The 15,420-nt window shown below is 47.6% G+C and overlaps 1 protein-coding gene across 1 annotated transcript in view; it reads right to left on the reverse strand.

Annotated features, from left to right (window-relative positions):
- MYO15B (myosin XVB) overlaps positions 1 to 15,420 on the reverse strand; it is a 1,465,505-nt gene that overhangs the window by 539,595 nt on the left and 910,490 nt on the right. The window contains exon 31 of the mRNA XM_085614939.1: positions 14,032 to 14,131. Within this exon, the coding sequence (XP_085471065.1) occupies positions 14,032 to 14,131 (100 nt within the window). The remainder of the gene's footprint in view (positions 1 to 14,031; positions 14,132 to 15,420) is intronic.

Below are 15,420 nucleotides of genomic sequence, written 5' to 3' on the forward strand. Positions count from 1 at the left end.
GTGTGATAGTGAAAAGGTAGAGAGGTGAAGTAGTCACAGATAATTAGAATTATACATTTAGTGTTTTAGCGGAAGACTGGTAAGAGAAACCAGTACAACAGGCCTGGCCTAAACAATTTGTTTATAATGTTTTTTATATATATATATGTGCAATTTATAAAATATATACAGGTCTTCCCTGGACCGGACACAAGCATCCTGGGACCGGTTTCGGATTCATAACCTTCATCAGCCAGGTTATCTTGTATCTTGAGTGCTTGCAATGTTCAACACTCCGTCCATCATCCCCTTTGGTTATGCTTTGTTCGCCCTAAATTGGCAGGATATGCCCAGACAGGGGTCCCTTGCTCCCTTTGCCACTGGATTCAAGATAGCCTGGCTGATGACGGCAGATTAGCCAGAAACCGGTCTCAAGATGCTCGTTTCCGGTCCAGGGAAGACAAGGCTTGGCAGTTCGGGCGTGACTGTTCCCATAAGGCACAGGATCAGACTGATTTGCATATGGCCATGTCTGAACTGGGGTAGCGGAGTGAGCTAAATAATGATGATGGATTAAACCCGGATCAGTTGACTGGGGGTGAGTGCTTGCAATGTTCAACACTCCGTCCATCATCCCCTTTGGTTTTGCTCTGTAATATTGTGTGCCTTGATCTCTAATCTCATAAAGAGGTTAGTAGAGAGTGTTTAGTAATAAATACATATATTTTATATATATATATACCTTGTGTAGTTCTCCTTTCATTTGGTTATTCAGGAGGTTATAATCTGGTAAACCAAGCTGCTTTACATTCCTTAGAGACTTAGCCTGAAGGCAGCTCTCCATAGCTACCACTATGATAGCTTTCAATAATGGTTGTCTCTAACCTAGTAATCAATAAGGGTTGTTTGGACTGGTGCATGGTGCCCACTATAATTAGTGGACAGCATATACAGGCCAACTTCTCATAATGGCAACCAGAAAAGCTTTCTTTAAAGTCAAGAGTCCGAGAGGACACTGATGTAGTGGATCGAAAGAAGCACACATAAGTTAAGTCAAGACAAGATTTGAGTCCCACTGGGGCATTACGAAAGGAATAGGAGGAAAAAGATGCGTAATGCCCTTAAGAAACCTATTTACAATAGGGGACTTGAAAAGAGAAGGCTGATCAGGAAGGCAAAGAAAGGCTGAAAGATATCCTTTAAGAGGGCCCAGAGCATAGCACTGCTGGGCCAAGAAAAGAATGAAGAGGAGAACCTCTGAAAGAGGGGCAGAAAGGGGATCCACAGCCTTGCTGTGTACCATGCCACAAAGTTGATCCATCTACATGCGTATACCGTTTTGGTGGAGGGACGCCTGCCTGCCATGATAATGTTATAGACTTCGGGAGGTAGGTCGAATGCTGTCAACTATCACCGCTCAATCTCCACGCAAGGAGGTGAAGGCTGGACAGGTTCGGGTGGAGGACCGTCCCCTTCTGCTGCGACAGAAGATCCTACCGAAGAGGCAGTCTGATCGCAGGATCGATGGCCATGTTCAAGAGCACGGAATACCAGACTCTTCATGCCCAATCTGGAGCCACAAGAATGACTTGGGCCCGGTCGCGCTTCATCTTCTTCAGCACTCCGGGCAGAAGTGGTATAGGCAGAAAGGCGCAATTCCACGTGCGACGAAAAGCGTTGCCGAGCGAGTGCCGCCTTGGAAATTCCATCGCGCAGAACCTGCTGACATTGCACGTTCTCTTTGGTGGCGAACAGATCTAACCAAGACTCTCCCCACTGCTGAAAGAGACCTTGCACCACCTCCGAGTGACAACGCCACTTGTGAGCCATAATGCACCGGCGGTTGAGTTCGTCCGCCCCGGCGTTCAGAGAACATGCCAGGTGTTGAACCACCAGTGACCTGCCCTGATGTTCTAGCCATGTCCAAAGGTGAAGAGCCTCCTGACGTAGTGTCCACAAACCCACCCCACCCTGTTTGTTGCAGTACCACATAGGAGTGGTGTTGCCAGTGAACACCAACACCACTCTTCCTCTGACAGAAGGAAGAAATGCCTTCAGTGCAAGACGAATTGCCCGGAGCTCTAGAAGGTTGATGTGGAGCCCGGACTCCGCAAGAGACCAGAGGCCTCTGATCTCCTCCTACCCCATATGGCCGCCCCATCCCAGTAGTGTTGCGTCTGGCACAATTGTGAAATCTGTTTGAGGAAGGGAGAGGGATCTGCCATTGACCCAATCCTGGTTCGTTAGCCACCACTGCAACTGGTGTGCAGTGCCCTGCGAGATATGAACGCAATCAGAAAGATTCCCCCGATGTTGCGCCCACTGGATCTTCACGTCCCACTGCAGAGCCCGCATAATGCCACTTGGCATGATCCACCAACAGGATGCAGGAGGCCATGAGGCCCAGCAGCCTCAGGGTCCTTCTCACCGAAATCCGGGATAGAGGCTGAAACATCGGTACCATAGCCCGAATATCCCGGACTCCCTCCTCGGGAGGATAAGCCTGAAACTGCGCTGTATCCAGAACTGCTCTGATGAAAAGGAGCTTCTGAGAGGGAATCAGGTGCAACTTCGGCACGTTGATAGTGAACCCCAGCGAGTGCAGGATGTCCACCGTAGTCTGGAGGCGGGAGACGACAGCCTGGCGCGAGCCTGCCTTCAACAGCCAATCGTCTAGATAGGGGAAGACTGGAACTCCTGCTCTGTGCAGATGAGCTGCGACTTTCGTGAACACCCAAATGGGCACTTATAAGGCTAAAGGGGAGCACGGTAAACTGAAAATGCTCGTGGCCTACCGTGAACCGTAGGTAACCCCTGTGGGCTGGCAGGACGGGGATGTGGAAATAAGCATCCTGCAAGTCCAACTCTACCATCCAGTCTCCAAGGTTGAGGGCAGACAGGACCTGAGCTAATGTCAACATTTTGAACTTCTCCTTCCGGAGGAAGCAGTTGATGTCCCTGAGATCCAAGATAGGACATAGGCCTTGTCCTTCTTGAGTGCGAGGAAGTAGTGGGAATAACACCCACGACTTACTTCTGGCACAGGGACTCACTCGATATCTCCCTTGGCCAAGAGAGCCATAACTTCCTGACATAGAAGGGCCAAGTGATCCTCCGAGATTCGATGGAGTGTTGGTGGCATGAAGGGAGGGATAGTCTCAAAGGGGAGGGAGTTTCCCCTTCGGACTATCCGCAAAACCCACCTGTCCGACGTGATGTTGTGCCAGTGGGGTAGATGATGGCGGATCCAGCTGCCCACTAGCAACTGGTGACCCTGAAAGGTCAGACTAAAAAGGTTTGGAGGCAGATGCAGAGGGGGAACTGGCGGACTGGGTCCCCAGACCCACAGTGCTGGGTCCCACGTCCCCAGCCGCACAGAGGCTGAGTAGCTTGTGCCGGCCTGTGGCCCTGAGTGGAACATGGTGGGGCAACCCTTCCGTAGCCACGAAAGGCGGAGGGAACGGGGCGAGAGGTGGCAGCGAGGCCCAAGGATCTGGCTGTAGCCCTAGAGTCCTTGAAGCGCTCGAGCACATTGTCCGCCTTGTCACCAAACAGGCGACTTCCATCAAAGGGCATGTCCAAAAGGGACATCCCGGGAAAGCCAGTGGACCTCAGCCAGGCATAGCGTCTCAAGGATATGGACGTAGAAATCGTTTTACCTAGCGAGTCGTCAGTATCCAGCCCACATCGAATGGCAAACTTTGCTGCGTCTCTACCCTCTGCGACCGCACAGGAGAGTACAGTCTGGGCCTCCTCCAGGCACTGTGGCAGCACTTATGTAACCGTGTCCTACACAGAGTGGGTGTAGCAGCCCAAGAGACATGCGGTGTTCACCAACCGCAGTCCTAAGCTGGTGGTAGAAAACCTCTTCTTCCCTAGATGGTCCAGCTTCTTGGATTCCCTATGTGGGGGAGCAGTAGGGAGCATGCCTTTGGATGTTGAGGCTTGGACCAAGCTCTTAGGGTAGGGTGTTGGGAGAGAAAAATTAGGTTGCCCGGGGGCCGGGCAGTGGCGTCGGGCAATCATCCTTTCCACAGGAGCCCATGTGCTGGGCTTGAACCAAGTGCTCAGAAGGATGTTTGTGAGGGCCTTATAGAACAGCAGTGGGGCTACAAAGAGGTTGCTGCCGGCTGAAGCACCTCAGCCAGGAGGTTACTCCTGACTGCCACCGTAGGAAGCTCAAGGCCCAAAATCTCAGCAACCCTACGCAACACCACAGTGTAGGAGGCTCCCTCCTCCGTGGTCATGGTAAGGGGAGAAAGTATACCAAGGTCTGGGGAGGTATTCAGACTACTGGCCTCACCCAACTCCTCTCTCCAGTCCGGCTCTTCCAGCTGGTCTGCTAGAGGGTCAACAGACCCTCTTCCAGTCCTCACCCTCCTCTGGCTGCCACTCAGGGTGAAAAGAAATGCAGGGTAGAACAGTGGTACAAAGGTACCAGTCGGCGCCAGTACCGGTGTTCGTCGATGCCGGTCCGGCTCCGTGTCCAAGTCGAGGGGGAAGCTGGAGCCGACGCCGGCAGGGGACACAACTGGTGGTGGAGGCGTCGGCAGAGGAATCGGCGCCGGGGGAGGTGTTGTGAGGTTAACCAGCGCCAATCCGGATCCAGGCCTGGATCTCTGGGGGCCCTGCGGCTCCGAGGCCGGTATTGAAGGCCTAGAGCCTCCAGCCGAGTCCACAGGGCCCAAAGCCGTGCCGGCGCAGTCGGGCTGCCCAGAGATGGAATGGAGGGCTCCGGGGGAGGTGTTGTGAGGTTAACCGGCGCCAATCCGGATCCAGGCCTGGATCTCTGGGGGCACTGCGGCGCCGAGGCCGGTATTGAAGGCCTAGAGCCTCCAGCCGAGTCCACAGGGCCCAAAGCCGCGCCGGCGCAGTCGGGCTGCCCAGAGATGGAATGGAGGGCTTCGTAAAATGCATGAAGCTGGGCAGGGGACGCTCCGGCTTATGGGAAGGGAGGGAGGCTTGGGGCTGTCCCAGCAGGCTCCGCGGGCGCAGACGAAGGACGACAACCTTCTGCATCCCGTCAGCCGACGGACGGGGAGAAGGTGTAGAGCAATGGTGTTTCTTCACCTTCTTCTTGTGCTTCGACATACCCGATGACGAAGACTTTGAGGAGGAATGTTGGTGGTGACTTCGCGACCGGTCCTGCGATCTCCCTCTCGACCGGGACCTCAAGCGGCGCGGAGCTGACTGCCGGGCCTCCAGAAGCTTTTGGGACTGCTCCCGCAAAGACTTTGGGTTCATGGCCTGACAGTCAGAGAATGACTTCGGGTTGTGGTCGCGCTCAAGGCACCAGAGGAACACGAGGTGCGGGTCCATGACAGGAGTCACAAGGCTTGAAGCCGGTCCGACGATGTGACATCCCTACGTGCACCAGGAGTTGAACGACAAAAAAGATGTCGACAATAGTAGAAAAAGTGTTAGTCAAAAAAGCCTTAGGATGCCGCTCTCTCCGGATCTGCGCTTGCTGGTGCGGAAGAAGAAAGAACTGACAGCGCGTAGGAGCGGCGTCGAAGTAGATATTGCGACGTTATTATGGCGATCAAGACACTGACGACGAATGCGGAGTCGACCGACGCCACCTACCGACGCGCAGGGGTACTGCTGAGAAAAAATTCTCCAGATCCAGTCTGACGCCTGGGGGTAATTCTAAGGTAAGGAATCTATAACTAAGGTAAGGAATCTATGACTAATAGTCTCTTTCAGACTCACTTGACTGTCTTGCGAGGGATAGGTCTACATCTCCTGTGTGTCTAATGGTGCCCAGAAGAAATGCATTTTGAGGGATGGGTGCAGAGTTGATTTTTGAGTGTTGTAAGGAAATGCATCTCTTTTGTATTACTGCGCTCATGTTATGGGGTGATGCTGCTGGTTTTTCGACTTTGTAGGTGCGCCGAGCCCCGACAAATAGGCCTCAGTGCCAGTGCACTGACCCTTTAAAAAAATCTATGTTTATTTGGCTCACCCACAATTGGCATAAGTTAACTTATTTAGAAGTTCCAGGGCCAGTAAGTTAAAGTTTACCTCATGAATACAGCACTTATTGTGCCACCACGAGTGAGACAAAGCAAAGGTAGACTCTTAGCCTTCCATTGCTGACTGGCAGAGCAGTTTCCGGACTGCTAACTCGACTTTGCTATTTAAACTGATGACAAATTCCAGACCTTCTCTTTTAGTATATATACATCACCCCTAAGGCAGGACTTTCGAACCATATGGCAGGGTGGTGTATATTAAAAAGTGGTATATGTGTTTTAGTAACTTTACATGTCCTGACAATAGAACCTGTGCGTTGTTGTTTTTACTATGGTAAGGCTAGTAGCCCCATTGGCAAGTACAGAGTTACATGCTGACAACTCAGCGTGCTAAGTTCTCAATGGGACTACTAACCATGATACTGCGAGGTAAAAAGAATCTCTGCAATAAACCTAACTAGTTGCTCAAGTCGAATTTAATGTAAATGTTGCACAAAAAGCAATTTTACGGTTGCACACAAGCTGTTGTCCTCGAGACAGCCTTCTGCCCACCTGGGGGAATAGTGAACAACTCTCAGGAAGGAACATAAAAGGCTTGTCAGTGGAAGAGGTGTGACCTCGTCCTGGCAGGCTGGCCAAACAGGGTGTAAGCCTAAAAGGCAAGCTACAAAAGGGAAGCTGCATTTAAAGGGCAAATTGTAGTCATACACAAGAGCGGTTGCACTTCTGTTTTAGAAGACAGGCTGACTTTTCGGATATAGAGGGAGAAGTCACAGCCAACAGTTTTTTCTGTGGTCGTGTAGCCACCAGGTAGTTGCTATGGGTTAGGGAGCTAAACAACTCAAGAAAAGAGTTCTGCTATGTTGGGAGTAAGTATAATGGTGCATTCTGGGCTAGCTAGAAGGCACATTTTTCAGAAAGTTGTCACTAGGGGGGGAGGAGACCTGGTAGCTCATGGTCTAGTAGTTGCCACACACCCCCAAGGCAAAAGAACAGCATAAAAGTGGCACCCCTTGCACCCAAACATCAGATCATGTCAGTACTGGAGAGAGGACCAAATTACTTTCCTGCTGTTCCCTGGACACAGCAAAGAGAGGCTGCATCAAATACTAGACTGCATCTGCTTACACCTTGGGCTAGCAGAGGAAGGACTGTGCATGTGGTGCCCCGCCTGTGGCAAAATCGGCCCTGAGCCCCATACAGAGAAGGCAACTCCAAGAGTCAGTTAGCTGACTCCCTGTTACAGCCACAGGGCCATATAAGCTGAGAAAGCAGTTCCTCTGAGTACAGCACCAAGAAGTTTGATCGCTGCAGGACATCAAGGACGACCCTCAAAAGTAGCATCCCAATCTGCTGGATCTGTGAGAGTCATTAGAGTGCAGTTTGGTCACCCACCACGGGACGTTACAGCAAGTTAAGGAGAACGACTGGTTTTGCTGTAACTGGAAACCAGTAGACCAGTGGGAACTGGTTTTGTGCTGTACTTTTCCCAGACTTCGTGGGATATCGACCGCCCTGAGGCCAAAGTTGCCCCTCCTTGTTCGTTGACCAAGGAGTAGCCACAGGGAGACTGGCTCAGCATCCTTGAGCATCTTCAGCATTCTGCATCCCTTGCTTCAGGACCACTCCATTCATTTCCATAGTGGTTCGCCCACAGACCCTAGAACCGGACTGTAGACTATTTAAACTGCTAGATAACTTCCATTTGCAATAAACTGGAATGCAAACGTTGGCATTTTGAAGTTTTAAGATGCCTGAAATTCTCTCTCGTTTACCAGCTGCAACAGTTCCTACTGAGTGACTGTTTGGAAATACTATTTTCTCAGGAAGACACTGAACTGATGTACATCTAGGATGGGTCTCCATTTGTCAGATCTTTCCTTCTTGATTAGAAAAAAATCTTGTTTAGAAGGATACATTTGGCTGACGCTTTGAAACTGGGCTCATTTGCATGAGGAGGATTTTGTTCTTCAGTAAGCACAGACCTTGGGCAGCGGTGACTGTGGTGGGCACTGCAGAAATCTCACTGTTTGTCCAAAGTGGATAAGACACAATACCCATCTATATAATGTTATTTGCACCCATCATGACCTATAGGCCAATATTCTTCCACCATTTAGGCCAAGAGTTCATCATTGGCAAAAGTCTGTCTCTTGTGATTTTGGGTAGGTTCATCTCCTTTGCTTATATTATGGCTTGTTGCAGGATACAGGATAGTTACTGCTGTTGCCTGTAGTGGTACTGACAGTATTGGGTCCACAGTGCCTGGTATGGTTGGTAACTATAACTCTGATAGCCCCTGCAGTATGTAGTACTCTTTGCTCTGGTGCTGCAAAAAGGCTGGGGACATCGATATTGTAAGATACCTAGAGATTTGGCCATGGCTGTATTGGTATTTATATTCTGAAGAGTGTGGTAAAAATGTTTCCCAAACAGGGATCCCCATCAAAGAGCATATCAAGTATGCAACTTTGAACTTTTTGTCTGAAAGAGGTTGCTCTTACCTAACCCTGTCTATGAAGAGGAGCAACCCTAAACTATGTGTCTAAATACAAGGTTTGCCACATCTATAGTAGCAACCAAAGCCTTCTATCCTGCATGGAAAATTGCCTTAGCTTTCCGCTTCTTGTCCTTGTAGAAGTTCAATGTAGGAAGCTACATCTGACCAGTCTGGCAATCATATATGCTTGTGAGGGCCATGGTGTTCACTGCTGGAATTTGACATGGCAGCCATAGAGGAAGCTCTTTTCTTGAAGGCATCTATGCTCTTGCCCTCTCTATTTGGGGGTGGAAATGTGAGTCGGTCGCCACTGCGATATTGGAAGACCATGCAGGCAGTGCTTTAAATGGGCCGGTACTGTCTGGTACGGAGTACCTGCACTTTTTTTATTTTGAGAGTGAGAGTACCGGCACTTCTCAGAAACAAGCAGGTACTCTGGTACAGAGTACCTGCACTTCTATTTTTCCATTTAAACCACTGCATGCAGGTCTAGCGTCCATTCAATGTGGTCACTCTTCCTCTTAGGTCGAATGCGGAGGAGGAAGGAAAGAGGAAGATGTAATAGACTGGGCCAAATGCAAGGCAGAAACCACCTTGTTAGAGAAGGATAGGCAGGTGCCAATAACCAAGTTATCTGGGTAGAACATATGTGAAAGGGTGACAACTGACAGGGTGTGAAGTTCTCCTCCAATATGATCTGAAGCGCTAGTAAACTAAAATAAGAAGTAAATAAATAAGCACAGCCGCTAGACTTAAAGCAGACAGCGCTAGTAAAATAAATTTTTAAAAAAATCAAGAAAAAGGTCTAGTAGTAATGACAAGTAACAAATGCAGACAAGGCAGTACCAAGGAGAGACTAACCAGCCTAATAATGAATCAAAGACAGCGTTTAGGAAAGACAGTGACACAAGCCAATTACAAATATGGGCAGAGAGTGGGCGGAGGGTCAACTCCATACTCTACTACTGAATCCCTCGCGGCAGCGCATGCGCTGCCCAGGCTCGACCTAAAAAGAGAACAATGTGAGTTGAAAGACAGAGAGCAAAAGGGATATGAGTGAAAGAAAGTGAGAGAGCACGATAGGTATAGAAAACGGGGAGCTGGAGATAGACGATGCACATATGAAAGAAAGAGAGCAAGAGAGATGAAAAAGTTTCAGGCTTGAGGAGATCGTCAGTTGGGATGCAAAAGCAGACAGAGCAGTGAAAAACACAAAGTGTGGATAAGGTAAAATTGTGAGAACAAAAACAAAGAAAAAGTGAAAGATAGAAAGGGACAGAAAAAGAAATAAAGCAGATGAGTCAAAGGAGTGAGGGAAAGAGAAACTGACAGGCAGGCAAAACAAGGGGAGAGGAGCAATTGAAATTGAGGAGATACAAGCCTAAGGAAGTCCTAGACATAGGGACTGTCAGACTGCAAGTGAGGAAATGGGGGAAAACCAAAACAGACAAAAATGCAAGGAAAACAATGTAACGAAGCTGAACAAAGAGAAATGTGGATTGAAAATGCTGAAGAGTGAGCAAAAGAGACAGCAACAAAGTAAGAAATAAACATATAAAAATAAAACAAGAGGGTGAAGAAGAAAGATTAAAAAGGGTCTGCAAGAGTGAAAAAAGACTCGGAGAAATAAAGAATGCATAGATATGAGAGAGATTAGGACGTATGAGAAAGTGATAGATGGAGATAGGTTTGAGACAGAAATAGAAAAGTGAGTAGGCACAAAAGAACAAGACAAGAGGTGGTAGAGAGAAATAACAGACAGACACAAAGGGAATATGAAAGAGAGGGAAACGATGACTTGAAAAAAGAGATAGAGAAAACAAAAACAAAGAATGCTGGTTGCTGAGTGAAAAATGGATGTAAGAGAAAGAATAAAAAAAGAAAGTGAGAGAGCAAGAGATGTAGAAGACAGAAGGAAAGAAGATGCACATAATAAATCAGCTGTGAGACAAAGCAAGACAGTGGAAAACAGATATGTGCATAAGGCAGAAATTTATGAAAAGCAAAGAGAAAGCTGGACAAATGGAAACAGAGAGAGAAGGAAATCAGAGGAGTCAAGAGTGAGGGAAATATGATTGGCAAGCAGGACACAGGAGTTGTGAGGGATTTGTGATAAAACAAAATGAAAAAGAAGAAACATATCATAGAGAGAGGAGAAACTCAGAAGGAAAGAGAAACCGATGTAAATAGAGAGCAAGAAAGAGAGAACTTAGGCGTTATGAGATGTGGTATTTTTCAGGATTGAAGAGAATGGCTCACCCCAGCAGCTACTTTCTGATTGGGAAAATGTGGCCTTCTAAGAAAAGTTTCATAAGACTTCCCTCTCCCTCGCATGGGTCCAGTTCTAACCTACTTCAGGTGGACCAGTAACATATGGTATGAAATCATCAATGTCTAAAGATACAGACGGGAAATGGACAAAGGACCACGAAAATGTAACATTTATTTAACTTGGCAAGCCTGGTCGTGTCCCTTCTGAGGAACCTGTGGGATTCTAAGACAGCAATGTGTGTGGCAATGTCTGACTTACAATGACCTCAGGGCACAATTCTTTGGCTGGTCCTACTGCCTTCAAACATTTCTTTTGTTGCACTTTTAACAAATTATGTCAGATTGAAAGCGCGTTCATTTACCGGATTTGGCATGAACACGTGAGGACCCTAGCTGTGCAAACAGTCCACTTTTAATTTTAGGATTAGGGACTCAGATAAACCACCACAAGGCATAGATGTTTTGTTTTTGGCAAGAAGTAAAGTTAACCAGACGCTTATTGCTCAATTCAAGGATTAAACTGGTTCAGGTAAACCAGTGCTTTCTGGAAGATGTCATCTTCTTGGTTCAGTTCAAATAAACCAACTGGACGAACGCACCTGAAAATAATGCTTTGTAAAAGGAAAGACTTTGTTTGCAAAAATTGTGTTATGGTGACTTGAGGTCTTATGGTGACCCTAGTACCGATTACTGCCTATAGAAATCTAGTACAGTTGTGACTGAAATCCACCTTTGCGCTTTAAGCAAGACATTTCATACCATACGCAGGCATCGGGTGACCAAATGATGCAAAAGTCGGGAATTACGGAAACTGAAAGTGCGCTTGGCCCGTCCTGCCTGAAGATGGGCAAAACTCATTAGTGCAAATAGTGCATACTGACTAAATAAGACGTACCGTGTAACATCAGAAGTAAAAGGGCCAGTCGCCATGGGAGGTTTCAAATGAAGACAAGGGGGTACGAAGGAGGGACTAACAAGTTGATGAAGGAATCAGAAGCCCGCATTTAAGAAGTACGACGACCCACACCAATTAAAATTGTAGGCGGAGAGTGTGCGGAGCTTCACATCCCTATCTCAAGACTACATAACTCGCAGAGCAGAGCATGCACGCTGCCCAGGCTCGACCTAAAAAACAGCAACCAATCTGTTATACTCCAAAAAGGGTCTGAAGACTTTGCTTTTTAGAGGGTGAGTCCAAGCTAATCTTATATAAATTCCATCCTTCTGAAGGTAGCGTCTAGACACCTCCGCGCATACGTAGAGCTCTATGAAAGCCTAATTTCATTTCATTTGACTCTCCTGATGTTGGTGCCACTTTAACCTCAGGCACCACAGAAGGGCCACTATCATTGGGTCCAAACTGGGGTGGCATGGTGAGCAAAAGAATGATGGATTTAACCCAGATCTCTTGACTGAGGGTGAATGTTATGATTTGTTCTGCATTCCGTCCATCGTTTGTGTGTCTTTCGCTTCCTCGCTCTAAGTGCGCCTGGTATGCACAGACGTGGGTCTTGGGCTCACTGTGCCACTGGATTCAAGCTACCCTGGCTGATGAGGGGTTAAACCTCGAAACCGGTCCCAGGATGCTTGTTTCCGGTCCAGGGAGGACCTGGCTTGGCAGTTCGGGCTGGACTGTTCCCATGGGGCACAGACTCAAGACCGATTTCCATATGGCCAGGTCCAAACTGGGGTGGCACGATGAGCAAAAGAATGATGGATTTAACCTAGATCACGACAAGGCTGAATATTTTGATTTGTTCTGCATTCCGTCCATCAATTGTGTGTCTTTTGCTATCTGGCATATGCCAGCAACAAGATACATGAGGCCAAGCAGACAAAGACCCTGCAGAACTGGTATAAGAGCTAGTCAGAACACTTTGAATCGTTTCCTGAATTTCCGCAATCCGGTGGAGAAGGCAAGGCTTTCAGGTAGGTCGTGTCCAATACCAGCCAGCCAAAGTTGAAAATACATGGCCTCCTTTCCACTGCAATGAAGCATCCACAGCCACCAGTACTTTGTAAAAATGGGTGGGGCAGTCAGTAATCTGAACAATAGAATAATACTGTAATCCCACTATAAACTTCAGGTAACGTTCAGGGCAATAGCATAGGACTTTGTTCTGGTTGAGCGTTTAATGCCTTAAAAATTCTCTTCACCATCAGATTAAAAGTATACCTTGAATGCATGACAATATTGGAACTGAACATCATATTTTTGAAATGGGTGTCTTCTGTCACAAGCAGCAAAAGCTAGAAAACTGCCTTTGATTCCCCACTTAAGTCCTTAACAAACGTTTATTGCACGTCTGCTCCGCAGAGCTATCTTTGCCAGCAAAAGAAAAACGATAATGTTCTGTTTGATGTGAAGCTCGGAAGGCAATTTAGAAATGTATTTAGGACAAGTACTTAAAAAAACTCATCTTTAAAGAACGTGCTAAAATGCTCTTTGATAGAAGAAGCCTAAAGCTGAATAAAAGGAACTCCATTGTTTTTGGTTTCAGCTGACCTCAGCACAACACAGCCAGAGATCACAAACTAGATTGAAGGCGCAATACAGTGTGGACATTTAACAGCCGGGGTTAGCTTTTCTGGCCTGGTTATCATACGGAACCCCACCACCACCAATATCACATGGTTGACCACTGGCGGCAGCCTCATATTAGCTGCGTAAGGTGAAACACCAGAAAGTAACCATGGGCCTTAGCCCCTGTAAACTCTCTACTCCTGCTGACGTCTTCATGATCCCAGATGGGGGAGCAGAACCACTGGCAGTGGTAGGAACTGGCAAGCCACAGGTTTGTCACTATGCCACTCTAAATTGACACGGTTTGCTTTCTTATCACTTGGAGTAGGAATCTATCAGTGAAGCTGCAAAAGCCTGCATGTGAGAAAGAACCACTGAGTGGGGAATCGTTCACGCTGAAATCTATTCTCCAAACGTAGTTCAACCTCTTGTGTAGGTTGCACAGACCTCCCTTAAGCAGTAGCGTCTTCTGCCTCCTCCTCTAGGTGGTAGCTCATGCATCTCCTCTAGCCTGCAGCTCACACTCCTCCCCTAGGCGGCGTCCCACCCCTGATCCTCTCCTAGTCCATGGCTCAGGCATCTTCCAATGCCCTAACCCATCCCTGGTCCTCCCTCAGCTGTGACTCTCCCTAACAGACTGCAGCTCATATGTCTCCTTTATGTCTTGACTTACACTGCGATGACACCACAAAGGACACAGAACATCTTCAACCCTCCTCCCCAGACAAGTAAAGGCATCCGCACTGAATTTCAGTATTAAATACAAACAATTAACAACAGACCAATCTTCTGGAAGAATTCTCTCTTTTGCTGGAAGGTGTCCAGTTGTTCGTTGTAGAGGCTGTCGTGATCATCCCTCTCGTCTTCGCTCAGCTGATTAACCTGAGAGAAAAATTAAAGTGAGATCCTCACACTCCACGTTGCCCGCCACAAGCAGGACCACCTCCTCATATTGACTAATTAGGAAGGCAGAAGTTTTGTTAAGACAACAGCCAAGGAAAGGAATACTCTACCTCTCCACATCAGATCCATTCCTAACCAGCTCACTTTTAGGAAAACCTTAAAAACCTGGCTTTTCCTTAAGTAATTGCCATCAGGGTTTCGGTCCTTCTACAGTGAAAGCGCCTTGACATCTTCGGGTAATTGCTGCGCTCTGTAAAACTAGTTAACATAACATGAACAAACACACAAAAGTTTCAGAGTGTCTAGATGGGTGGTGCTCTGAATGTCAGATTGTAGGCACGTGGGGGACCTGTGTGGAGTGTGGTAATTTTGGGGGACATGTAAGTGCTGTGGTGGCAGAGGCTGAGAGGCACCAACATATAGCTGTCAGTGTAAACCTATGTGTGTGTGTGTCTAGAAGAGAAATGCGGATGGGGGAAATCTGTGGGTATCTTCCTGTGGTTTTGTGTGTATTTATATGAAGAGGGGTATCTGTGCATCCCATGGCTGTGCAGCCAATCAATGGATCTGTTTGCATGAGGGTTCAATGTGCATTTGTAGTTTGCGTGTAGGGCTATATGTATGTGTGTGTGTGTGTGTGTGTGTGTACTGATGTTGAGTGGCATTGTGCCCGCCACAGGTCTGCTTGTTTGGGGCATAAACGTATGCCTGTTGGTAGGTTTGTGTATAGGGGCTCTATAAGTAAATCTGTGAGGGTGGATTAGGATGTATATTTACATCTGTTTGAATGAAACATGTTTGTGAAGGGACTTTGGGGCCCGATTTAGAGCTTGTCGGACAGGGTACTCCATCACAAAAGCGATGGAGTACCCTGGCCGCTAAACCCTTGGTCTGCCTGCTCAATTACGAATCTGGCGGACCATCAGTTTTAAAACTAATTGGAGATCTTAGTCTTATGGCGTAGAGGTCTTCGAGGAATTAGACTGCCAGCCCTATTTAGTGTCGACAGTCTGAGATCTTTTTTTCTGTCTATAACGAACAGAAAATTAACAACTTCCACAGTCTGGGGAAAAAACTCCCAGGTTGTGGGGGGTGACTCATCTTTTGTTTCTGAAAAATGAAAAAAGTTTGCAGTATGGCCGTCAGAAACATGGCGGATGCACACCCAACTTTTTCTGCAGTGACTCCTCTGATGGCACAGAGATCACTGTAGGTATGATTGCTTCTGTGAAGGCACAGAGATCACCGCACGGGCAGTGATGTTCTCT

Source organism: Triturus cristatus, chromosome 7 (assembly GCF_964204655.1).
Source record: "Triturus cristatus chromosome 7, aTriCri1.1, whole genome shotgun sequence".
Classification (NCBI taxonomy): domain Eukaryota; kingdom Metazoa; phylum Chordata; class Amphibia; order Caudata; family Salamandridae; genus Triturus; species Triturus cristatus.